The 25,950-nt window shown below is 39.5% G+C and overlaps 2 protein-coding genes across 2 annotated transcripts in view; one reads left to right on the top strand and one right to left on the bottom strand.

Moving 5' to 3' along the window:
* LOC126377253 (uncharacterized) overlaps positions 1 to 25,950 on the top strand; it is a 215,036-nt gene that overhangs the window by 10,058 nt on the left and 179,028 nt on the right. The gene's annotated exons all lie outside the window — the stretch shown is intronic.
* LOC126376972 (G protein-coupled receptor kinase 2) overlaps positions 1 to 25,950 on the bottom strand; it is an 85,862-nt gene that overhangs the window by 50,405 nt on the left and 9,507 nt on the right. Inside the window, exon 2 of the mRNA XM_050024527.1 lies at positions 22,264 to 22,359. Coding sequence (XP_049880484.1) covers positions 22,264 to 22,359 — 96 coding nt within the window. The remainder of the gene's footprint in view (positions 1 to 22,263; positions 22,360 to 25,950) is intronic.

Here is a 25,950-nt window from a genome sequence, read left to right as displayed (position 1 = left end):
CTTGGATTTAATTGGGAGCAAGCAAAAATACAACACGGCCATTAAACGTCAGAAGTGAGAGAGAGAGCGAGACAAGAGATATTTTGTTACGTTTAGAAACAAGATACAATATTCGTTTACAAATACTTCAACAAGAATAACAATAATACTACGTTTAGTACGGCAACTCTCCGCTCCCCACCAGTGACTGAGCTAGGTTTACCTCACCTCCGTTGGTCTTACTTTAGTCTCGAATCGTAAAGCGTCAGTCATCACAGATGCGCGTGTACGATAGCTTCAATGTGTAGTGTCTGTGTAAAACGAGGTGTTTTCTATGAACTGTCTGGAGTGTGCCCGTGACATATCTAACTATCTCTGGCCTCATTCGTCCGAGGCTGTACACCGTTAGAGACGTATCTCTCATCTCTTTCGTTGTAATGGGGTGGACAGAGCCACAGGTAATCAGGCGTGTTCTTTACACGATTATGGTATGTAGTTTTTTTGGCCTTCTCTAACGATTATAATATATAATTTTTTGGCCTTGTCTTCTTTAACAATTTGGCCGGGCTATACCCAAGTGGGTCGCGTTAGCAGTTCCTTCAACTCATCGACGATACAACCACGTAGACGCCTGTGACTTTTACTTAGATGGCCGCCCAATTAAGTTCTGTGCAATAAAGTATATTTGATTTGAAGTCATTCTGTCAACTTGCTGGGTGAGGGAAGCGGGACGCTGCGTGGTAATTAGGTCGTCTACTAGGTTCAAATAAATTATGTCATTCTGATTACTAAACAAAGACAGATCTAGAATTAACGAAAAACATTTTCTTTTTTCTATTTAACTTATTAATGAATTTCAATCCTAATAATAAGTGCGACATTTTATCACGTTTTTCTATGACGTCACACTGTGCTATTTCATACAAATGCCATAGTAATTTTGTGTTTTGACGTTTAGTAAAAAGTAACTGATTTGACTAGTTAGAAACTACCCTATTGGCTCCAAGCGATATAATACTAAAATAAGAATAATTCAATGCATAGAACGATAACTCTCTGCCCCGCGCCAATTCGCATCGGGCGATCCCACCCCCTTTGGGTCTTACTTTAGTCCATATAAAAAGAAAAAAAGAACAAACAAATAAAAAGATCTTTATTATTATTATTATATTTATTGTTTATTTAATCTTAAATGGCCGCATATCGTCAAAGAGTAAGGGAGATAGTGTGGACTGTGTCTCCCTCGCACTTACGCCGCACACGGTAAGATTTTTGTGCGGAGTGTCTGTGGTGTGTCCACGTTAAACACTTTGAAAGTTGTTTAATGTTGTCGGGTAGCATCTTATACCAAATCAAACATAATAAACAAACAAGACTTACACAATACATGAATATTTTACAAATTGTCCGCCTTATTGCTCTAAAGCAATTATATTTATTAGTCAGATGTGTTGACAGAAACAGTTAATTTGTTATTGGGAGTCTAAGAGGTATATCGTCGATGTTTCAACCCTATGTGAAAGTCCCAACATATTACCCCGAATATTGCTAGCAACTTCGTACGCTTTCGTAATATTCTTTGACAATCTTCCGAGTGTCTCTTCTATTTGGGAAATATGGCGGACAATCAGTACTTTCGAATGTAAAGTGGCTTTCGAAAGCATAGTTTGTCCAAAATAGACTTCTTCACACTTCTTCAAACAGATCTCAAACCTATACCATACCCATAGGTGGTTAGAAGTACACCCATCGTAAGATGAACTAAGTACTTACACCTCACCGAGCTTTCTGTTAGACCAACAATGATTCTGAGTTGATATCAAGTGGAATTTTCTGTCGCAAAAGTATGGAACTGAAAATAAAAAAACACCAATATTTTCATGATATCCCACTTGATATCAACTCAGAATCATAGTCTGAATCATCCCCCTCAGTATACGTTATGGTGTCACTAACACCCACACGTACTTGTATGGCAACCTGTACATACTTGTACATCGTAACAAATATTGAGGGGGATGATTCAGACCATTATTCCGAGTTAATATCAAGTGGAATTTTCCATCGCAAAAGTATAGAATTGAAAATAATTAAAAAAAAAAACACAAAAAAAGAATTATCAAAATCTGTTCATAAACGACGAAATTATCTCCGAACAAACATAAAAAAAAATATACGGTCGAATTGTGAACCACCTCATTTTTTGAAGTCTGCGTGAATTTTGCGACGGAAAATTCCACTTGATATTCGTTACGGTGTCGCTATCACCCTATATATCCTGTTGCAATAGTATGTGCCAGCACGTCTCTGCTATAAATTTTTGGTGACATTTAGTCAATTTTATGGGACCATATTCAATTTGCAAGATGAAAGATACGCTGCGTAAGCAATGAAATTAAACGCACGAAGCGATAGGAAATTGGAGTAGTTTGCTTCCAAATAAATTTATTTTATTTCCCCTGTTACTTTATTTATACAGATAGAGCGATAAGAAAACAAATAATGGGTCCTTGTAGCGACAAGTCAATTCAATTATCCACACTACATACGTGCACACATAAATTCACGCCTATTTCCCACCGGGGTAAGCAGAGACAATGGCATTCCATTTGCTTCGATACTGACACACTTCTGCTCCCTATTTATAATTTTTTTCATACACGCACGCTGGTTCAGAGTAGATCATACGGAACATTTTCTAAAAACATCCCCAATTTGGTCAATGTAGGTTCTAGGTCTTCCTCTGCCAGCCCTACCACCAACCTTCGCTTTATATACTGCTTCGTTATCCTTTTCTCCTTCATCCGCTCTACGTGTCCAAACCAACACGCATACACATCAATATTATCCACACTAATATTACAAATGCAATAGTAAGGCTGCGTTTCCATTGACTGTGCGGAGATGAGCGGAGATGTGCAGGAATCGACCAATCACCGTGAGGGAGAGAGTGACAGAGCATCGTCGTTTTTCGCTCTCTCGAACGCTGTGAGTGGTCAAATCCGCACATCTCCGCTCTTCTCCGCCATCTCCGCGTCAGTGGAAACTGTCTAACACAGTTAGTTCAACTATTATAGACGGCGATACGGCTCACCACCTATCACGTTTGTCTAACAGAAAGCTCGGTGAGGTGTTCAGTTAGTTCATCTTGTGATGGATGTACCTCTGACTACCCGAATTGGGATATAGTAGTGAGCAACAACAATGCTAATTATACTGTAGACGAATTTTTAAATGATAAGTTTTAATTTTAATACACACCTCCTCTCTTCCCTTCAACGTTGCTGTGCCCTACAGGGTCCATGTTTTAGTTCCTATGCCTATGTAACAACACCCCATTGTACTACATAGAATGCAATAAATAATTGAGAATTGCTTATGTAACTCTGTTTGTATATCACCTTTTCACGCTTAAACCGCTGAACCGATTCAGATGAAATTTATCAAGGAATGAGTTTGAGACCTGGAAGGGGGGGGGGCTCCAACATAGGATAGTTTCTATCCTGAAAATTACCCCCTAAGGGGCACAAAAGGGGATGAATTTTAATAATAAAAAATGCAATAATATGTGCGACATTAACGACCTCCGTGGTCCAGTGGTTGAGAGTTGGGCTCACGATCCGGAGGTCCGAATCGGAGTTCTGAAGTGTTTGTTGTCGCAAGATCATTGGCCGCCTCTATGGCTAGAGTAATCGGGTCATCGGGAGGAGAAAATTCCACACGCCACGTGGATTCCCAAAAAAAAAACAAAGTTGGGAATGAACCGTCTACACCCAAAATCGACAGAGGTATCCCCCATACAATCAATGAGGAGCAATATCAAGTTGAGGAGCTCGGTGGCGTAGCGGTTAAAGCGCTCGGTCTGCGATTGTTGAAGTTAAGCAACTTTCACAAAGGCCGGTCATAGGATGGGTGACCACAAAAAAAAAAAGGTTTCCACTCGAGCTCCTCCGTGCTTCGGAAGGCACGTTAAGCCGTTGGTCCCGGCTGCATTAGCAGTCGTTAATAACCATCAATCCGCACTGGGCCCGCGTGATGGTTTAAGGCCCGATCTCCCTATCCATCCATAGGGAAGGCCCGTGCCCCAGCAGTGGGGACGGTAATGGGCTGATGATGATCCCCGGTAAAGAAATCTCATTCTTACCGTGTGCTGTCTAACGCCTAAGTGCGAGTGAGACAGACAATCCTCCCCCTCACTCTTTAGGTGCTCACGGCCATTGTGACTAAAGTGAGCTGAAAGTCTGCGGAATCACCAAAAACGTACGCTCCATTAACTCTAGACTAAGTACTTTTCTTTAGGGAAATGATGTCGAGAGCGAAAAATATTAAAAATTTTAAAAGTTATTTTTAAGTTATACTAGACTGTATGTAATGACACGAAAAGTAACAACTTCATAATGCCTTGATGCGCGATATATGGCGCGGTTGCCGCTCAGAGCCTGCTGGAAGATGGAATTCTATTCTACGATTGGCTAGAATTCCGTTAGTTTACATTTTCAACCAACCAAAAGGATAGCAATAGGCTAGTTTCCAACTAGACAAATCAGTTACACTTTTAACGTCAAAACACGAAATTACCATGGAATTTGTATGAAAAAGCAACCTGTGTCGTAGACAGACGTGACAAAATATCGCACTTCTTCTATCGTGTGGGTTGTGAGGTGAAGTACCAACCTCAACAACCCTGGTGTCAGGGTTACTATTGAGCCGCCAAAGGCCCCTGACATGGCTCATGTAACGACTACTTACTTACATCAGTAAGTAATAACCGGAACCAACGGCTTAACGTGCCTTACGAAGCACAGATCGTCTTACTTTGTGACAATCAGGTGATCACACTATAATGTCCTAATCAAACTAGGGATCACAAAGTGATTTTTGTGATATTTCGCCACCGGGATTCGAACCCGGGACCTCAGGATCGTGAGCCCAACGCTCAACCACTGGACCACGGAGGCCGTTAGGAGGATTCGAACTTAAGCTGTATTTAATGGGTTCTAGTAGTCAGGAATCAGTAACACAAACATTGGCGGTCAGGAATTCCAATCGACGTGTAGTAATGGCTCCTTAATTGAAAGAGGTCGAGTCAAACGGTGACATTTCGTAGCGCGATTACGTCGTTACTTGTGATTGCGTTGCGTAATGGGAATGTGTACTTATGGCGACGTGCTTTTGGGGAACGAAAATATATTTATACTGCGCCTTGGTTTATAACAAATGCAGAAATTCATGACAAACTAAAAATGAATACAGTGAAGGATGAAATCAGGGGAAAAAACATCCCAATGAATTGGCAACCCAGCTTACCAATCAAACTTATAAGAAGCGACTCAAGAGAAAAGATTCAGAAGAATTAGTGATCATCGATTAGCTAATTATGAGTAGCTGTCCTCGCTGGAAGACACACTCTACCCGACACTTTACTTATATCAAATCTGCTCGTAGTAAACAGAAAAAAAAGATACTGATTGCAGATATAACCAGAAAAAAAAAGAAAAAAAAAATACTGCGCCGAGGCTTTTCCTGCAGCTTCTTTTCCCCGGGTATACAAGTTGTGAGGAAACCCACATTCCCGAGTTGGTAGAACGTTACATCCACGTACGATTACATATTCCACCCATTATTTTTCTGATCAAAATAAAGAGAAGCAATACAGGTAGCAACATAATTCTATACATAGTTATCCAAATATCAAGTAACTAATATTTTTATATATTCTTCTGCCATTACATTGTATTTTGGAATAATTATGTACCCGAGTAATAAGAAAATAGGTAATTATCACATTAAAGCTGTACAACGCCATCTATATTGTTTTTCATGAACGTAGCCTGGAAAGTAACTCATTACGTTTTAAATTTGAATTAAGAATGTTAAGATTAAGTATTAAAAACCTTATAATACCCACGGTAAAACATTTAGTTTTTATTCCATTTATATATTCTTATTTAATATTTTTTTACAAACAATTGGGTCGTGTACTAGTGTCAAATTAAATTACGAAATTCTGATTACTAAATAAAGACACATCTAAAACTAATGAAAAACATTTTCTTTTTTCTATTTTACTTATTTATAAATTTTAAACAAGAAAAACGTAATAATAAGTGCGAAATTTTATCACGTTTTCCTATGACGTCACAGTGTGCTTTTTCAAACAAATTCTATAGTAATTTCGTGTTTTGACGTTTAGTAAAAAGTAACTGATTTGACTAGTTGGAAACTAGCCTATTCAAGCCTGCAATCCCCTTGCCAAACAAAGTACAGTCTCATAAAGTGATTTCGACAATGTCCCTATCGGAAATCGAACCTGGAGCTCCGTATCTAAAGCCCAACGCTCTAACAACTAGACCACGAAGGCTGTTAAGAAGTCACTGACCATAAAGATGTATTTCCAGTAATTAAAAGAGGAAATAACACATTAAAGTGAGAATAGGTATTTTTATTGGATGTTTATTGCACCGGTGGCTGTGAAAGTTCGAACCTAGAAAGTCTAGTCTAGACTTGTCTATGTATAGACAGTCTGGAACGTAACAGATGTCTTGGGTAAATTACTTAAGGATTGGTGTGACGGAGCCTTCATTATGTTTCGGAATCAAACCTGGGACCTGATGATGCTGGTCAAGGTGTCTTAATCATAAAACTACACAGGTCGCGTTATAATACGCGCACGCGCCTTTTTATAAGCTAGTTTCCAACTACTCAAATAAGTTACTTTTTACTAAACGTCAAAACACGAAATTACTATGGAATTTGTATGAAAAAGCACACTGTGACGTCATAGAAAAGCGTGACAAACTATCTTTTCTACTCTAAAGTACTCTTTTCTTGATTAATCGTGACGTTTGGCGCCATACGATTTAAGTCTAAACTATGTTCGAGGGGGGGTGAGATAAACTTAGCTCAGCCGCTGGTGGGGAGCGGAGAGTTGCCGTTCTATACATTCTATGCTAATAGCGTGAATTTATGTATGTAAAGTGTTAACGGTAACATATTTTATGCGGTTTTCAAGCTCCCGCGCTAATTACTTAAAACAACTGTAGTCTAGACGGAATATGGGATGCCTAGGTTTAATTAAAAGCACTAAGCGTATCGAGCCGTTTGCTCTACCGTACGGGGCATAGACTAGTTAATTCTCAGAGAAATCATAGACTGAAAGTTGTCTCTGGGCTAGCTTTACACTATATTTTTTCTGCCACTTTTTGAGGGAAGGGAGGTATATACGTAGACGACAACGAGGTATATGATATATGTATTTATACAGGGTGTTAGTGACATCGTAACGAAAACTTTGAGGGGTGATTGAGGCCATGATTCTGAGATGATATCATGTGGAATTTTCCGTCGCAAAAGTATGGAATTGAAAATAATTAAAAAAAACACAAACATTTTCAGGAATATTCAGACTGAAAATTCCACTTGATATCAACTCAGAATCATGGTCTGAACCATCCCCCTCAGTATACGTTACGGTGTCACTAACACCCATACCTACTTGTATGGCTACTGTATGTACTTGTGTGGGGTGTAAGTGACATCGTAACGAATACTGAGGAGGATGATCCAGCTGATTATTCTGAGTTAATATCAAGTGGAATTTTTCATCGCAAAATTATAGAATTGAAAATAATTAAAAAAAAATAATAAAAAAATCATGAATTTTGCGACGAAAAATTCCACTTGATATTAACTCAGAATCATGGTCTAAATCATCCCCCTGAGTGTTCGTTACGATGTCACTAACACCCTGTATATGTTTTAGTTGCTATGCCTATGGTACACCCCATTGTACGACATATGAATGCAATAAATAATTGAGAATGATATTGAGGAGCTCGGTGGCGCAGCGGTAAACGCGCTCGGTCTGCGATTGTTGAAGTTAAGCAACTTTCGCGAAGGCCGGTCATTCGATGGGTGACCACAAAAAAAAGTTTTCAACTCGAGGTCCTCCGTGATTCGGAAGGCACGTTAAGCCGTTGGTCCCGGCTACATTAGCAGTCGATAATAACCACCAATCTGCCCTGGGCCCGCGTGATGGTTTAAGGCCCGATCTCCCTATCCATCCATAGGGAAGGACCGTGCCCCAGCAGTGGGGACGTTAATGGGCTGATGATGATGATTATATTGTAATTAATGTAGTTAGGTTATTTGACTTTTTGTAATTTTGATTATTTACATGTTTATGACTTATACAATTAAATTTTCGTATTAATGTTGTTAAATTGTGTGTCTACGTTTATGCGTATTCACTCACACCCAGTCTAGCAAATCTGTGATGGCCCTGTTCGGAGAATGCGTGACTTAAATCGAATGATCACGGGTTCAGATCCTGGTTCGGACTCTAAACGACTAAATTTAATTTTTGAGCTTGAATTCAAAAGATAACAACTTGATTTTTAATTCCACCATTCTGTAGGCAAAGAACCGCTCCCACATCAATGATCTTACGCCTCTACGACACACTTAGTCTATGGCTACTTCAATATTACTAGAGGCTAGTTAAGAGCACATCGTAATTATACCGCTCTGTCCTGGGGATTAATATTGTTAATGTTATGTAAGTTACTCTGACATTATACGGTATAACACACACACACACACACACACACACACACACACACACACACACACACACACACACACACACACACACACACACACACACACACACACACGCATACGCAATTACGCACACGTATATGGACACACATGCACACACACACTTTTTGAATTTAGAAACGTAGGCACTAAAAAAATGGAGAGAGATGTCCTTAGAAAAGGTTTAGTACGATCTACTCTGAACCGGCGTGCGTGTATGAAGCGATTGATGAATGTGGAGGGAAGAGAAGTGTGCCAGGATCGAAGCAAATGGAATTCTATAGTCTCTGCTTACCCCGGTGGGAAATAGGCGTGAGTTTTTGTATGTATTTAGGCACTAACATGCGCAACGTGACAAAATTTTGTCACGGTCATTTTATCGATTCTTAAGATGATCTAAGATAAATTATGTCGTTTTGTCGGTTGGTGCTAATATGTGAACCCAAATAAGTCATGTCGATCTGTCTATGATACCTATCTGAATAAAATACCAGATAATATTTTTAATTTGTCAGAGAATAAATTTAAAGCTCACGTGAAGCTTACTTTATGTAAAAAAGCTTATTATAAGATTAATGATTACCTATATGATAAAAATGTCTGGTATTGAATGTGTTCCTCTAGTTATTAAATAACTTGTAATGTACCCTCATTGATTTAAAAGATGTGTTGCTGTTGCAGTTTCTTGTCATTTCTTCTCCTCAGCCATAACACCTTGCGAAATGACGTATATTCAAAAATGTTACATTGACCTTCAACAAGTTTATCCATGATAATTACGTTGAATAAATGATTCTGATTATGATTCTGATTCTGTCTAATTACGAACAAAATCACGTGGCACGCATGTTGGGGAAAAAACAAACTTATTGATTTCGACTTTATTGAATCTATCACGCGCATGTTAGCCCGGTTGGTCACAACAGATCTCACAAGTTCGCAGTGGCCGTTCGGGCAACAGCTTGTGCCCTTTCTGTCTCTAATAAAAAATATAATTATAATGCACATACCCAACGAAATGTAGCTAAATGGAAAGAATGCAATAAAGAAGGCTTTCTTACCACCAGTAATTAAATTAGAGAAACTATTCCAACGATATCACCGTATAACTAGTAAGATGATCCGTGCTTAGGTAGGCGCGTTAAGCAACGGCTTTACGGCGCGTAGTGTGTTAACCGGGACCCGGCCATGAGCCATGTCAGGGGCCTTTGGCGGCTCAATAATAACGCTGACACCAGGGTTGATGAGGTTGGTAATCCTCTTCACAACCCACACGATAGGAGACTAGGAGCTAGAACTGGAAGGTATATTATGCTGGGAATTAAGACCCGAAACTGACAAATAAAAACTTAGCTCATCAAATAAATTATTTAAAATCTCAACTGTATAATTGGCTATGTGATAAATGTGATTTAAATGTTATTATTGTATAAAAGATTATTTTGAAGATGCTTCGAAGTAGAATATAAATAATGTTTAGAGAACTTTGAGACTGTATATTTATTTTTGATAATTATTGTAAGATTATTATTCTTTTATTACATTTATATTAGTTAATAAAGTACCTACTAACCTCCTAAATTTTCGCATGCTTATATCTAGCGGATCATGTGATACTTAAAACATAAAACTTACCAACTGTTGACAAAACCGTGAATCCTATGCGAATAAATGATTTGATTAATCGAAATAGGAATTCAAACTATTTTGAACTCATAAAGTCGAATTTATTGATTAAAACCGTGGGGATTCTCACCTGTGACATTGCGTAATTCACGCATTATCCTTACAGGGCTCACAGATTCCAGAAGGTTGTTTTAAATTGCGAAATTAATCAATTTAATTCCAACGTACCTGGACCTTCCTCCTTGACGGTCAAAGCAGATTATAAAAACGGGTCAACATAATTGGAGAGACCTTTCAACAAAAGGGTAAAATAAAACGAGTTGGTAAAGGGTGAAAAATGAGCCAAAAATAGTACCTTTTAACAGGTGAAAGCGTAACGTGCACACCATCGACTCACTAGCGCAATCCCGTTTTCATAAGGTCCACTTACCTAACCTGAAGATTAGACAGGTCCTGTCTTATACAGAAACGACTGCCTGTCTGACCTTCCAATCTTTAACTTGTATGGTGTAACTGAAAGCTGGTGAAGTGTGGGTACTTAGTTCATCTTGCGATAGGTACCTCTGACTACTTACCCTAATTGGGATGTAGTCGTGAGCTAATGTTATGTTATGTTTGGTAGAAAAGATGTGGTCTGATTATTCCATCGAAATTAGTCAAATAAACAACGTGTATCCGAAGCACATGTCAACGAAGAGATATTGGCAGTATTGGCAATTTCAAGAATGGAACGTCACGTCACATTTTTAAAAAGAAAAGTTTTGGCGGGATTCCTCTGGGACTTCGAAGTTCGAATGAAAGAAAAACAAAAACTAGTGAAAGCTGATTATTATTAACTTTCAAAGAAAAAATCTAAATACATATCTACCTTACGTGCGATGTTCAAAGGTAAACTCCCAACAATGAAATGTTGGTCGGAAATACGGTGTGTAATAAGCCTTTATTAAAACTTATTGCGGAGTGTGAGGGTAATTGAATTTGCCTGGGCGTTTCAATATCAGCTTTATTTACTACATTGGATAAAAGTTGTTTTCTAAATATACTGAAGAATTTCAAAGGACTGGAATTTATTTCAATGTTATTAGGCAACAAAATTTAGTTAATCCAAGAGGTCTAATAACTGTTTAATCTACACCTATTTAATTTTACAAGTTTACACGACTGTCTTGTGTCTCTACGACTACGTAAAATGGTGGCTATCACACAGATTATATACCTAATATCCAGCTTCAAGCTACATTACATAATGATGTAATTATTTGAAATCGGAGTAATTATTAGCTGTCAGAAATCATACGTAAAACTTATGTATCTGTTCATAATATAAGTATAAAAAACTGTTCGAATGAAATCTGAACCGAGCCACCACGCAAATAGGAAACAGTTTCGAACTATTTTATTTGTTATCCAATCGTTTTAGTCCACTTATTCATGACCGTCGACGTCTATGAATTACAGCCATAAACTTTCGAAGTCGCGGCATAGAAAAAAGGTCTCACCACCCTCCGCCGGCCTATTTATAACAATATCAAGTGTAACTTGATGTTTTTGTTTACATTGAGTACAGTTAGTCAGGGACGTACAATAAAAGTTTAGGGTTGGCAACTGATATGAATAAGTTATATTAGAGACCTAGTTTCGTACCCTGAGGCAGCCCGTCGGAAAGACATTATATTATGTAAATTAGAAATAGTTTTGACTGATACTTACTATGTTATTTGAGAAGTAATTAAAAGATGGATTAATGGTAAATATTACGCTGGATATCTACAATATATTGTTACAGTATTTTATGATTTAAGAAAGTCTAAGCAATCAAAGGCTTCATACAGAAAGGTTAACAATGAATACAATGAATAAAGCGTTCCCGTCGATGAACTGAATTGTTATTTACGTAATGAAGCAGAATTCAACAATAGTTTATTAATTAGCATTGGCTTAAATGATAAAATAGGTTTTGGTAAGGCCATTAAGGGTTTCGGTTACAGAGTAAATACAAGACAGACATACAACAAACACTTTATACACATAAATAAACTCACGCCCATGATCCTTGAGAAACAATAGCACAAGTTGTAATGAAATCTTATAATATATTCATCTAACAAAATTATTCTGAGCAGTAAACTGAATACACGTGTAAGGAACATTATAAATACATATTTTTTGCTATTATTGAGATATTTTTTTTATTTCTTTTGATCCTTGACGTTTATCTCGTGATCAGCGGCGAAGAAAAACGTCATGAGGATACCCACATATCCGGGAAATGCGTTTCCGTGGACGTGACCTAATATGAATTGGGCTGGTTTACCCTTTGCGGATGGGAAAGACAGACAGGAGGTCGCTTCTATAAAAAACCAGACAAGTAAATCTTCAGGTTAGGTAAGCGGATTCCGAAAAAAAGCGGGATAACGCTAGGGAGATGATGGTGAATTTTTAAAATAATATAGCATCACGCCTGTATTGCCGAAAGGGTAGGCAGAGGTGTATGACACTAAGATGTAAGTCACGCGTTCTCCCAACAGGGTTATAACGGATTTTAAGTTATACTAAATAACTTTGCAACACGTAGTGAAACAGCAAGGTGGAGTATGCTCCATTCCATACCTCCTACAGTTGATTGAGGGGAAGGGCTGTGCCCAGCATTGTGACGTATACAGTACTTAAATACATTGTTTTAAGTTTACGTGGTTATTATCATAATTAAAACACATAATCCACTCCAAACTCATCAGTCATCCCGTGATCATGGCACTTGCAACAGTGTCGAAATATCGGGAGTCTCAAGTCCCTGCTTTAAACGCGGTAAGAACCCGTTATTATCTGTACAGGACTTGCTTCAATAATTTCACAGCTGTCAGATTAATACATTTCCCTGATATTATGTCTACTGTCAAATCAATAATCACATATTCAACGGAGTATACCATTAAAAAAGCAATCCCTCCCCCGGAACACTCCGCTTGCCTGTGTCTCGTGAGTTTTACTAAATACGGATGCATATTAAATAACGTAACGTCATTTTAAGAGTATAATTCTTATTTCCATTAAGAATAAATTACATTTCGTGCGAATATTTCCGTCGCATCGTTAATATAATCGCAAGGAGACGTGACGAAATTCTGTTTCGGTAGGGATAATACTTTTACGGCCCTTTTTTTCTATTTTAAGATTGAAATGTAGCACATTTTCAGCAAAGCTTGTATCTTGGGCACGGAAATGTCAATGCTTAAAATGTATGCACGTAAGATCCAAAATTGATCTTTGTCGATCACTTAAACCAATCGATGAGCTATTAAATTAGTGTATGTAACACTGGTTCAATCCGCGGCCATCTTTATCCCACTCAAGGTGCGGTCGGCACAACATGTATTCCTGTTCCATTCATGTCTGTCAGTCGTCATCTCTGTATTCACACCTTTCACACATATATCCTTCTAAGTCGCTCCCGTCCTTGATGCAACAACCCTTCCTATAAGATACCAATTCGTAAATAAATTTACTCAAATTAACATACAAATATACTTTATTGCAGCAAAATAAAAGGAAATAACACTAAGGTGGAGACGGGCGGAGAAGAGACGAGAAAAACGAAGACGCTCTGTCACTCTCTCCCTCACGTTGATTGGTCGATTCCTGCATATCTCCGCTCATCTCCGCACAGCTCCGTGTCAATGGAAACGCAGCCTTAGACACAACAACAACATTAAGCTAACAGCACACAAAACACAACAACATTTGATCCAAAGAGTTAAAAAAAAACAGCTATTTAGTGATACACGATTTAAAACCAAGTGTGACAGCCCTAGGACTCCCGCTAGTAAGTACGGACATCCTCCCGACCCTACTGTGGCCACACATTTCGATCAAAAGTAAATAGTCTTGTTGTTCGACACACCGAGACATCTGCCGGTGATGGATGTAAATGGGATAAGAAAGAGGATAATACACTCGTACGTGGTGTTTGGATAGTGAAAGAAAAAATGTTAGTCCGAGGAAAGATAAAGGTGAGAAAGTCGGGGGAAATTGTAGGGAATATTATTAGTTAGGCGTCTATTTGCTTCTTCTCTCCTGTGGAGGTTACTATTGAGCAGCCAAAAGCCACCGACGACGTAACTCATGTAGCGACTACACACTTACTCTTACTTAAGTAAGAAGCAAGATCACAAAGTGATTTTTGTGATATGACCCAACCGAGATTAAAACCTGAGATCATTAAGCAGAAGTAAGCAGACTATGCTTCGATCCTGACACACTTCTCTTACTTCCTCCAAAGAATGTTAAATGAAAGATCAATTGTTGGCGTTTGGTTAATTGTTATATCTACGTCTTCCAGCTCTTTGAACAATCTTTGCCTTAAACACACTGCTTTCGTAATCCTACATTCCTTTATCCACTCCACATGAACAAACCATCGCAACATTCTCTCAGTCTTAGTCAACACATCATGTTCCATCTTTGTCTTATCACACCGTTTCTTATCGACAGACTTAAAGTAAAAATGTTTGCGTTTTTTCTTATTCGATCAAACATTTCCATCAATGGCCTATAAGTCTCCATGTCAACACTTTGAGGAAGATTACGAAGGTGACAAATGCAAACAGGGCATAAGGGTATTCTCAAAGAATTGTTGTTTGAATACAGTTCAGCCGAGAAAACATTAGGAGTAAAACGTGTTTTTCTTACCAACTTTACGCGGAAAATCTTGGCAGAATACGATAGGCTTTCGGCCTTTGATCTTTCTTGAATGTTGGGTCAAGTGGATACGATTTAAATGAGGAAGGTTGAAGATGGCACATTGTTAATACCCGGAATAAAAATAAACTTGTTTTACATGTCAGTGGATTGTATAAGATCACTAAATCTTTTAAGGGGCAATATATAGGTTTTTAAAATAAGATTCCCGTTAATATTCAGAATTTACCTTTTAACAGTCAGTAATTAAACAGACAGTTTGTCAAAAAGTTCATGTTGTCGTTGTGGTGTTCCACAACTCCACTTCCATCAAAGGCTACATGTATATGCTCTCTGGTTTAGAATACCTACTCTCTTGACATGGCTTTACTTTTTGGCGGCTAGGATGTGCTGCCGTTAAAATATGTTTTCGGGGTACCGAACCGCATAGCACCCCGCTAGCCACAAGTTGGTAGTGCGACTAGGGATGGACGATCCTCTAGTGCCAAGTTGGAAGTTGTATATATGCGTCATACTATGTAAACTTCGATAGCGCGTTTCAGGACTGCATTATTGAACGGTGGCGCCATCTGTTGCATTTGAGCGGAGCTAGCTGGTCAACTAGTTGAGTCCACCACAACTTTAAATCATCCTGGATCTGATCGCGGTAAAGGTTCATCACATCCATTTTAGGACTTCGTTAAAAATTGGCGGCAAATATCCCTCTGATTACTTGTGGCACTGGGATAGGTATAGAGCATACTTCATATCGCTGTTCCACTGCAAGTCATTGTTTAAAAACAAAACCAAAAAAGTTACTTTGATATAGCATTACCTCCAGGGCCAAAATACTTAGGTATTACAAATCCGTTTTCAAGAATCCGCGCCACAGACACCAGAATATTCTCTTTATGAACTATATTTAAAAAAATGCTAACCTCTCGCGTAGGCGGCGTCTTGAGGTATTGCGGCAATTTATAATTATGAACGTAGGCGTAACTTTGACTTCAATCGGCACTAATACTAATGTACGAGACATGTGACAGTATTTGAATAATAAAACGTAGTTCTATTATTATTCTCGTTTTGACATTTCGCAAAATGCCAAGTGCAAATCGACAGAAATCAACCTGTAGAGTAGCAGCCACACTTTGGTATTTAATATAACGGCCTCCGTGGTCCAGCGTTGAGCGTTATGCTCACGATCCGGAGGTCCCGGGTTCGAATCCTGGTGGGGACAAATCGCAAAAATCACTTTGTGATCCCAAGTTTGGTTAAGACATTACAGGCTGGTCACCTGATTATCCAAAAGTAAGATGATCCGTGCTGCGGAAAGCACGTTAAGCCGTTGGTCCCGGTTACTACTTATTGATGTAAGTACGTAGTCGTTACATGAGTCATGACTGGGGACTATGGCGGCTCAATAATAACCCTGACACCAGGGTTGACGGGGTTGGTAATCCACCTCACAACCCACACGATAGAAAAGAAGGTTTTGGTATTAAACTCCTAATACTGATCAGCCAAAACTCCCAATAGCAGCTCATTCGTTAAAACTGTCTAAAGCTCGGTGAGGTGTGGTTACTTAGTTCAAATTGTGATGGATGTAGTCATGAGCAATGTATCCACTTTAGAACCCTGTCGCACTATCATATTTGACATTTAATGAGACTTACGGTTCAATTTGTCAAAAAAGTTAATGTGACATGGTTTCAAAGCGTATACATATGCTCCTCTGGATACCCCAAATGTTGTCAGCTTATGTTATGTTATTTATTTTTTTAATCTATTTTTTAATGATAACGAGGAGATTGCGAGGTGTGGAAATCTGTTATTCGAGCCCTACGTCCCAACATAAGAGGATTAGGAGAAGAAGAATTTTTAATGAGGCTTTGAGCACCCTGAGTGATCATGCCAGCCCCATACGTGCTTTCGCGTATCCCTTAGATAAAGGATTGGTCAACAAGAAAATCACTACATAGTATAAAACAAAGTCGCTTTTTCTGTCCCTATATCCCTATGTACGCTTAAATCTTTAAACCTACGCAACGGATTTTGATGCGGTTTTTTTATTAGATAGAGTGATTCAAGAGGAAGGTTTATATGTATAATAACATCCATTAGTGAAGAAATACTGTTATTTTTGAGGTTTTTAATGTGATGTCGTAAATATTTGAATTTATTTTTTCATCATTGCACCCGAGCGAAGCCGGGGCGGGTCGCTAGTATGAACTAAAAGCTCTAATAACTGGCAATTGATTTCTACAAATCGAATCATATACAGGGTGTTAATGACTCCGTACCGAATACTGAGGGGGATGATTCTCATGCTCACTAAATTTTCCGTCATCTACGGCTGATGAGGTCATCGATCTCACAAACCAAACGAAAGAAGAATCAGATGAGATAGTGGCCAAACGCGAACTTTAATTATCCAAAAGCGTCCTTCTTCATGGCCACCCTAGCAGCATATGCGGAGGGCCGCGTTCACTTGTGCAATAGTTTTTATTATAAACAAAACAACTCGTTGTCGGCGTGTCAAGCGCACACTTACAGACCACTCGGCTGAAATAAAACCGACTGTTGTGGAAAATACGCTTTTCACACACGATAGAAGAAGGACCACAGTGACTTGCAACCTACTCAAAAATGGGAATCAATAGTTTAGTCAAGTAGTTAGAAGCAGGTGCGGGGGCTTTCTCGGTTCGGAACTTCGTTAGCACTTTGCGAAACACGGAATAGCCGCAAATTGAAATAGTTCGCCAAACTGTATCAAACTTCTTTTTGCAGAGTATCCTCCTTCTTTCGCAGCGTTATTTTAGTTGGGTATCACGTTATTTAATGGTCATCGACTCCGTTTTTTTCACAGGGTCCGTTTACCTAACCTGAAGATTTGACAGGTCCGGTTTTTTGCAGATGCGGCTGCCTGTCTGACCTTCCAACCCGCGAAGGGAAAACCAGCCCAATACAGGTTAGGTCACATCCTCCGAAAATGCATTTCTTGGGAATATGGGATCCCTCGCAATGTTTTCCTTCACCGCTGACCACGTGATAATTATTTATAATCCAAACATGAATTCGAAAACAAATACGACAATCATTGGTTTAGACTTTTGCTGGATTCGAACCTCAAAGTGAGAGGTAAGCGTTCTGCCAACTGGGCTGCTACGACATCATAACATTATTTGATGCTAGAAAATATAATACCACACCAAGCACGGTGTAGTAAAAAGGTCTACCTTCCTGTATTTAAACACAAACCCTGTCTATTTGACAAACGACTATTCCCGTTGGCGCGACAGTCACTACAGAAAGTTCCGGCTTCGGTTCTCGGCTGGCAACATGAACTGTCTGCGTTAGCTTCCGATGCGTCCATCCGGTTGGCTACCATCCGTACCACAATACACGTCAGAAGACTGTGGGATTAACGTTTGTCGATGTCCCTGCTAATATTATAAATGCAAAAGTAACTCTCGGTTACGCTTTTACATCGTAAGATTGCTTTTTTTATTGTAGATTTGCCGCAGATGGGATTAACTACATGGCTGGACAAATGGGGAGCGCTGAAGGCTCTCAACACAAAGTTTAAGACAACAGGCCTGAGGGTGCCTGGGCACGAGACTCGGCTCAGGGCGTCGTCTGAGAGGAAAAATATTTGAAAGAATCTATCGACCGTTGTGGGTCGATAGCGATAAGCGCTGATTGAGGGAAATACAGTATCGGGGTCGTAAAAAAGATAATTTTGTATGGAGTGACAAAAAACCATACAAAACACAGACACTACACATTGACGTTATCGTACACGCACATCTGTGTGTGTGACGTCTGATACCATACGATTCAAGTCTAAACTATGTTCGAGTTGAGGTAAACCTAGCTCAGACGCTGGTGGGGAGCGGAGAGTTTCCGTTCTATATGTAGTATTATTCCTTATTCTATGTTCCGGGGTGTGCTATCGGTCCGGTCTTAAAATCGATAAACACTCATTGAACTACCCACTAGAACCAGTTCTAATGTATTATACAGAATGTAATCGAAGTTATTCAATAAGATTAGCTGGTGGGAGTCGCTGGAGTATCGAAGGCGTGGTCATTTGACTTGCTTGGATTGTGTTATTGTTCCTACCGATGTTTTGTATGTAAATCTGTTGAGAATCTCGTGTTACAAACTAACTAGTTTTTTCCGGTGGCTTCATCGAGAAGCAAGAACGAAAATCATTTATCTACATACATATCTATCCAGCTATTAAATATCCGGCTATTGGCAGTAAAACACCTCCATATCCTCCATCCCCCTCCGGTTTATTGATGGGAGGCCTGTACCCAGCAATGGGACGTATATAGGCTGTTTATATTACGCAAAATGCATTACAACAATTAATTACATAATGTACTTCATCACCATCATCATCAGCCCATTAACGTCCCCACTGCTGGGGCACAGGCCTTCCCTATGGATGGATAGGGAGATCGGGCCTTAGTAAAGTTGCTTAACTTCAACAATCGCAGACCGAGCGCGTTTACCGCTGCGCCACCGAGCTCCTCAATCATAATGTATTTATAAGTTGGTAATGTTGGTATTCCCTGCTTAAATTTCCTGACAGTTGGGCTCCACAAAAAAACGTATGACGTCACTGTACAGCTGACCAATTAAATGTACTTTATCCTTCTAAAATTCAACCTAAATAGGGAAATAATAGCCGGATCTAGTTCGTAAATAGCGCCAGATGAACAGCGAACAGTAAAAACCCAGGAGTAGGACAATGTCAAAGATTTTTTTACACAATATCATCGCCTTATAATGAATAGCGAAAACCATGTAAGCGCCTTTTCATCATAAATCATCATCAACAGCCTATATACGTCCCACTGCTGGGCACAGGCATCCCCTCAATAAACCGGAGGGATTATGGAGCTCCACCACGTTGCTCCACTGCGGGTTGGTGGAAGTGTGTTTACGGCTAATAGGACCAACGGCTTAACGTGCCCTTCGAAGCACGGAATCATCTTACTTTTCAGACAATCAGGTGATTCAAGCCTGAAAATTCCTTACCAAACAAAGGACAGTCTCACAACACTTTTTTTCTTCAACAACACCTCGATTTTTAACAATTAATTTCATTCCGTGTAATAATTGAGAACACAAATATTGACCTGAATTTGAAACTAGCTTGTCTTTTACGAAGTTTTCTTAACAAAAACTTTGTTGCTTTCTTAGATGAATTGCTTCGATGTGGCCATTTTAACCCCCCTGTTGTCTTAAATTTGTATCGGGTGCGATTCCTCAGAATGTTTTTTTAACAAGACTCGTAAAAAAGTAAATGCGAACTTTTAAATCGTCGCTTTGAAATCTTTCGTGCTTACGCGCAAATTGCAATATTGCTTTCTTAGATGAATTGCTTCGATGTGGCCATTTTAATCCCCCAGAACGTGATTTTTCATAAATATGCTATTTTGCACCCTAGCAAAACGAGATATTATTATGATACGTCATAACGAAAATTTTCAATTTAACTCCTATGAAAATACTGCCCTAGTGACGTAATCAATAAAAACAGTCAACCATCATACGCCTCACCGAGCTTTCTGTTGGACCAACATGATAGGTGAGCCGTATCGCCGTCAATAATGCTCGAGCCAACTGTGTTAGTGAAAACTGCACGAAATGAAAATCTGCACATTGACCTAGGTCTGCCAACCATTGCCCAATGGCTCAAATTAGCTTCCAAACGTTTTTTCGATTCTGCTCCGCACCACCCAAATCCCCTGGTAGTTGCGGCTTCCGAGTACATTCCGCTTAGGGACGGTACTGAAAAGTATCGGCGCCCGAAGGACGTAATATACGATCCCGACGACCCGATTACTCTAGCCATAGAGGCAGCCAATTAGCTCGCGACACCAAACACTTCAGAGCCCCGATATCGACCCCGCCGGCGTGGTCGACGATTTCCCTCATTCAGCGCTTATCGCTATCGACCCACTAGGGTCGATTAATTCTTTCAAATATTTTTCCTCTCAGACGGCGCCCTGAGCCGAGGTTCGCGCCCAACTGGGCACCCTCAGGCCTGTTGTCTTAAACGTTGTACCGGGTGAGAGCCTTCAGCGCTCCCCATTTGTCCGGCCAAGTAGTTAATGCCATCTGCGGCAAATCTACAATAAGTCACGTCAAAAAAAAAATGAAAACTGCACTTAGATAAATTAAACACTCATTGGTGGGTTCAAAAAGTCCTTATTGATATGCAAACTCCTTTTGGAATATTTGACATAATAGGGAGTTATATTGAACGTGGAGAATTGTACATATGATTCTGTAAAAGGAATTCGAAGATATAGACAATAATTATAAATTAATAACTAGAGTAGCAGGTTAAACGATACATCAATTAATGTCAATTTACTGCGTATTTTGTCATCATGTTTCTAGAATAGACGTACTTAGGTATCTATAGTTCAAATAAAGTTATCATAAATAAAGCAGTACACATTAAAAGTATTAACATTATTATATCGTGTCCTGTAGAGCTAATATGCACAACGAAAAAAATAATTGTCACGATCATGTTATCGATTCTGACGATATAATTATGTCGTTTTGTCGATTGGTGCTAAAAATATAATAATATGTGAACCCAAATAAGTCATGTCGTTCTGTCAAAATGCGAAAAAAATAACGTGACACGCGTGTTAGGGAAAAAACAAACTTATCGATTTCGACGAAATTGAGTGAATCGATCGATAACGGGCCGACCGAAGCCAACACGTAGAGGACCCTTGAGACTATCACAATAATCTAATTTTAGTTTGGACAGCTGTCAAATTAGTGCCGTCCTTCACTTACAATACGTGCAAGAAAGAGATGCAGCTAGTTTTAGTCCTGTCAAATTAAGTTAAAATAAGCTGGTGGTTGGGCAAAGATCATCAGGCACTGGGTACCACAGGACGGACACCGTAGACGTGGTAGACCCCGGAAACGATGGCGCGACGATCTCGACGGTTATCGAAAAGACTGGATAGAGCTCGCACAGAACCGGGATACTTGGAAAGACATGGGGGAGGCCTTTGCCCAGCAGTGGAATCACACAGGTTAATAATAATAATAAGCTGGTGGTTGCCCAAATTGACACCATTATTCACCTATCTACTCAGCATGTGTCCACCCACTCCTGGGTATAGACCTTCTCTCTTCCACGCCGTTCTTTTTGGTCCTGCCCTTATGCGGCGCGAAATATATTGAGGGCTTCGACCAATAGCCGTGCGAGGTCTATCTACATAGACAGCTGCGTTTATAGGTCGAAGGCCTCGATATAATTCGCGCCGCGCGCAGTTGTCGTATAAACCCTGCAGAAGATTAGATATAATCCTAGTAATGTATGTTGGTACTCACCTATTTTTGTTTTTATATCTAAGCATTGTGATATGTGAGGGAACTGGAGGATCTTGCGCCATTTTTTGCTTTTCCCCTTGTTGCTATCGGAACCACCTGCAACAAACACAATTACAACATTTTAAATACAATAATATTTCATTGATTGATGATTGTCACGTGCTCAGCGGTGAAGGAAAACATCGCGAGGAACATGGCTGGTTTTCCCTTCGCAAGTTGGAAGGTGAGACAGGCAGTCGCTTGTGTAAAAAACCGGACCTGTCAAATCTTCAGATTAGGTAAGCGGACCCCGTGAAAAACGGGATAATGCTAGGGGGATGATGAAAATAATAATTCATTGCACAAGAAAACGACCTCTTTGATATCGTAAGCGCCCAACACGCGACCACTGGGTTGAGCGCTCACCATCCGGAAAAAGCCCTTAACCTCGTAAACCCGAGGTTTCCAGGCACAATAGTAAAACAATGGAGTTTGGATTTTAAAAGGACTGTCGGCGTTACGACTTTAAAACAATCTTTTATTTTTGATTCTAGAATATTTTTTCGGTTACTTTTAAGGTAATAATATTGACTTCCGGTGTTCAAAGAACCCATCAGTGTCTTAAACTGCCTTCGTGGTCCAGTGGTTGAGCGTTGGGCACACGATCCACAGGTCCCGGGTTCGAATCCCGGTGAGGACATATCACAAAAATCACTTTGTGATTCCTAGTTTGGTTAGGACATTACAGGCTAATCACCTGATTGTCCGATAGTAGGACGATCCGTGCTACGGAAGGCACGCCCAGCCGTTGGCCCGGTTACTACTTACTGATGTAAGTACGTAGTCGGTACATGAGTCATGTCAGGGGCCTTTGGCGGCACAATAGTAATCCTGACACCAGGGTTGATGAGGTTGGTAATCAAGAGAAGAGCCTTAAAGAATCACATTCCTGCTATAGATTCCTTAATGTATGTCGAACAGTTGCGAACTTCCCAACCATCGCTTTCTGTTATCGTAGACTTAGGCCGATTTTGGTTAAATAACAAAATATGGAGAGTTATGTAAATTAAGCTGGTGTTAATGACCTATCCTCCCTAAATAGGAGTAAGATACGTCATCTCGATACTAGCGTGGGAGGGTCCTGATTAACACAGTTATGAATTGAGTAGTTAAGCAAAGATATATTATGAAATTCGAATTACTAAATAAAGACAGAATACAGATCTAAAGGTAACAAAAAACGTTTTCTTTTTTGTATTTAACATAGTTACGAATACAAAAATACAAAAATGTAAGTGCGAAATTTGACACGTTTTTATTACTTTTTTCATACAAATTCCGTAGTAAATTCGTCTTCTTCTATCGTGTGGGTTGTGAGGTGAATTTCCAACCTCATCAACCCTGGTGTCAGGGTTATTATTGAGCCGCCAAAGGTTCTGACATGGCTCATGTAACTACTTACTTACATAAATAAGTAGTAACCGTGACCAACGGCTTTATGTGCCTTCCGAAGCACGGATCATCTTACTTTTTGGATAATCGGGTGATCAGCCTATAATGTCCTAACCAAACTAGGGATCAGAAAGTGATTTTTGTGATATGCCCCCACCGGGATTCGACCACGGAGGTCGTTAGTAATTTCGTGTTTTGACGTTTAATAAATACATTTTTTGCGTTCACGGTAATGATATTTGACTTCCGGTGTTTGAAGAACTACACACCTAAATGATCCCAAACTATTACAAAAAATTATAAAAATATTATTTAAAAAATGTACCTACTCAATATCGAGAACTAAAATCCGACTTTGACCCTAGACCTTTCAAGACTCCGGATTGCCGGAGGTCGATTGCAAAATATAATAAGTTTATAATAATAAGTTTATTTCCAAAAAATAATTGTTACAATGAAAATTACAATGGTTGTACTTAAAATACAAGGATGTGATTCGCTGTCCCCTAAACTAGGTAAAAACCTGTATCTTAGGGGTCAGTGAGTCTGGCAAAGCGTTGGAGTAATGTACAGACCAGAGTTATGTTAATCCATATGCGCAGTGGAAAACAGTAAATAAAAAACTAACATAATTACCTAATCGTGCGCAACCTTAGCGATTACACATGAAAATACACTTCTCATCAAAAAATAATAAAATGAATGAATTAAGAATGGAGAATGCTACACAGGCAAGAGCGTGGCTCTTAAATTAGTGATGTGATCAAATAAAACGAAACACCTTGCAAATTATTTTTTATTTATCTGTTATTAAACAACCGCAAAGTACATTCAAAGTGCGTCCGTAAGTACCTATTATCAAAAAAATATTAAATACGAGTAAAGAGTAATAAAAAATAAATGTTATTTTACATAAGGTTTTTAATTATAAATATGAATGTTCCAAATTCTAATTTCAAATTTAAATTCGTGTCTTGTCAACCTGATTTCGGAAGTGTAGAGATGTTTTATACTAAAATAGGTGGCAATAGACTCGCTCCCTATTACATGGGACATATTTTTTTTGGGATAACATAATACATTCGGCAAACATGACCGGCGCACTGATAGATGGGTAAACGATAGGTGGGCAAAAATTGACACGGAGTGGACACCTCTTGGACGCAGAGGCAGACGCAGACCCAGGAAGCGATGGAGAGACGACCTGGACGCGTTTCAGACGGATTGGAGAGAGGTCGCTCAGGACAGGAAGAAATGGAAGCTCAGAGGCCTTTGCCCAGCACCGGCCCGCGGTTGTGTGCAATTGCGTTCCCGTATCCCCGCCACACGGCGGCAAGGAGGAACACAGGTTTTAGTGGGTATACCGGGTTTCCCGGGGAGTCCCATATAACCACGTCCGTCCCCCCGTCCCCCGGACGGCGTCGTATGCGTAACGCATTTCACAACGCTAAAAAAAAGGCCTTTGCCCAGCAGTAGGAAGGACAAGGCTAACAAAAAAAAAACATAATACATATAGGGTCACTATTGTTCCCTTGTGAATTCATTCTGAGAACAAGCAAAAACATCAACCCTCGACCCACCACCAACTCGTCAGCGAGCGGCGCCATACCGAGCAGGTAATATCCGTCGCTGACGTCGCTAAATGACGTATTTGATTTTGTAAATCTGATTTGCACCTTATGCTAACGTCAATAAGACACAAATTATTTTAGCAACACATTGCAGATACGTCAGTTTGCAAAGTCAGGCCACCTAGTATATCCATTTCAAGCAGCACATCAGAACTTGTCATTTGCAAGATGAGACAGGTATATATTATCGCATGCGAGTTGAAAGCGAGCGATTCAAAGATAAGGCCCCGGCGCCGGCGCTCATGCATATTGGTACGAAGTTTTGTCCTAAAACAACTAAGCTAATCATACTTACATACATATACAACTATAATTATGCAACAATATCGTAAATTGTGAGAAAAGCTTCACGCGAAGACTACTGTACAGATTTTAATTAAATTTACCGAATCAGGCGCATTAGTTTAGTCTGAAACTCTTATTTTATTTTTTAATAAATAAATGCAGAAGAAAATATATTCCGTAAGTAATATAGTTACACTTTGAATCGTCATTTTTTACGTAACAAACGTCTCATCCGCCTAAAACTACTGCAGCTTCTCACAACCTATACAGCCGGGGAAAGGAAGCTGCCAAAAAAACATCGGCACAGGGCCCTAGGACGTTCTTTAGAAAAAAAAAAAAC

The sequence above is a fragment of the Pectinophora gossypiella genome, chromosome 22 (genome assembly GCF_024362695.1).
Source record: "Pectinophora gossypiella chromosome 22, ilPecGoss1.1, whole genome shotgun sequence".
NCBI classification, from domain to species: domain Eukaryota; kingdom Metazoa; phylum Arthropoda; class Insecta; order Lepidoptera; family Gelechiidae; genus Pectinophora; species Pectinophora gossypiella.
The sequence above is the reverse complement of the archived record's forward strand: the minus strand, read 5'-3'. Positions and strand labels throughout refer to the sequence as shown.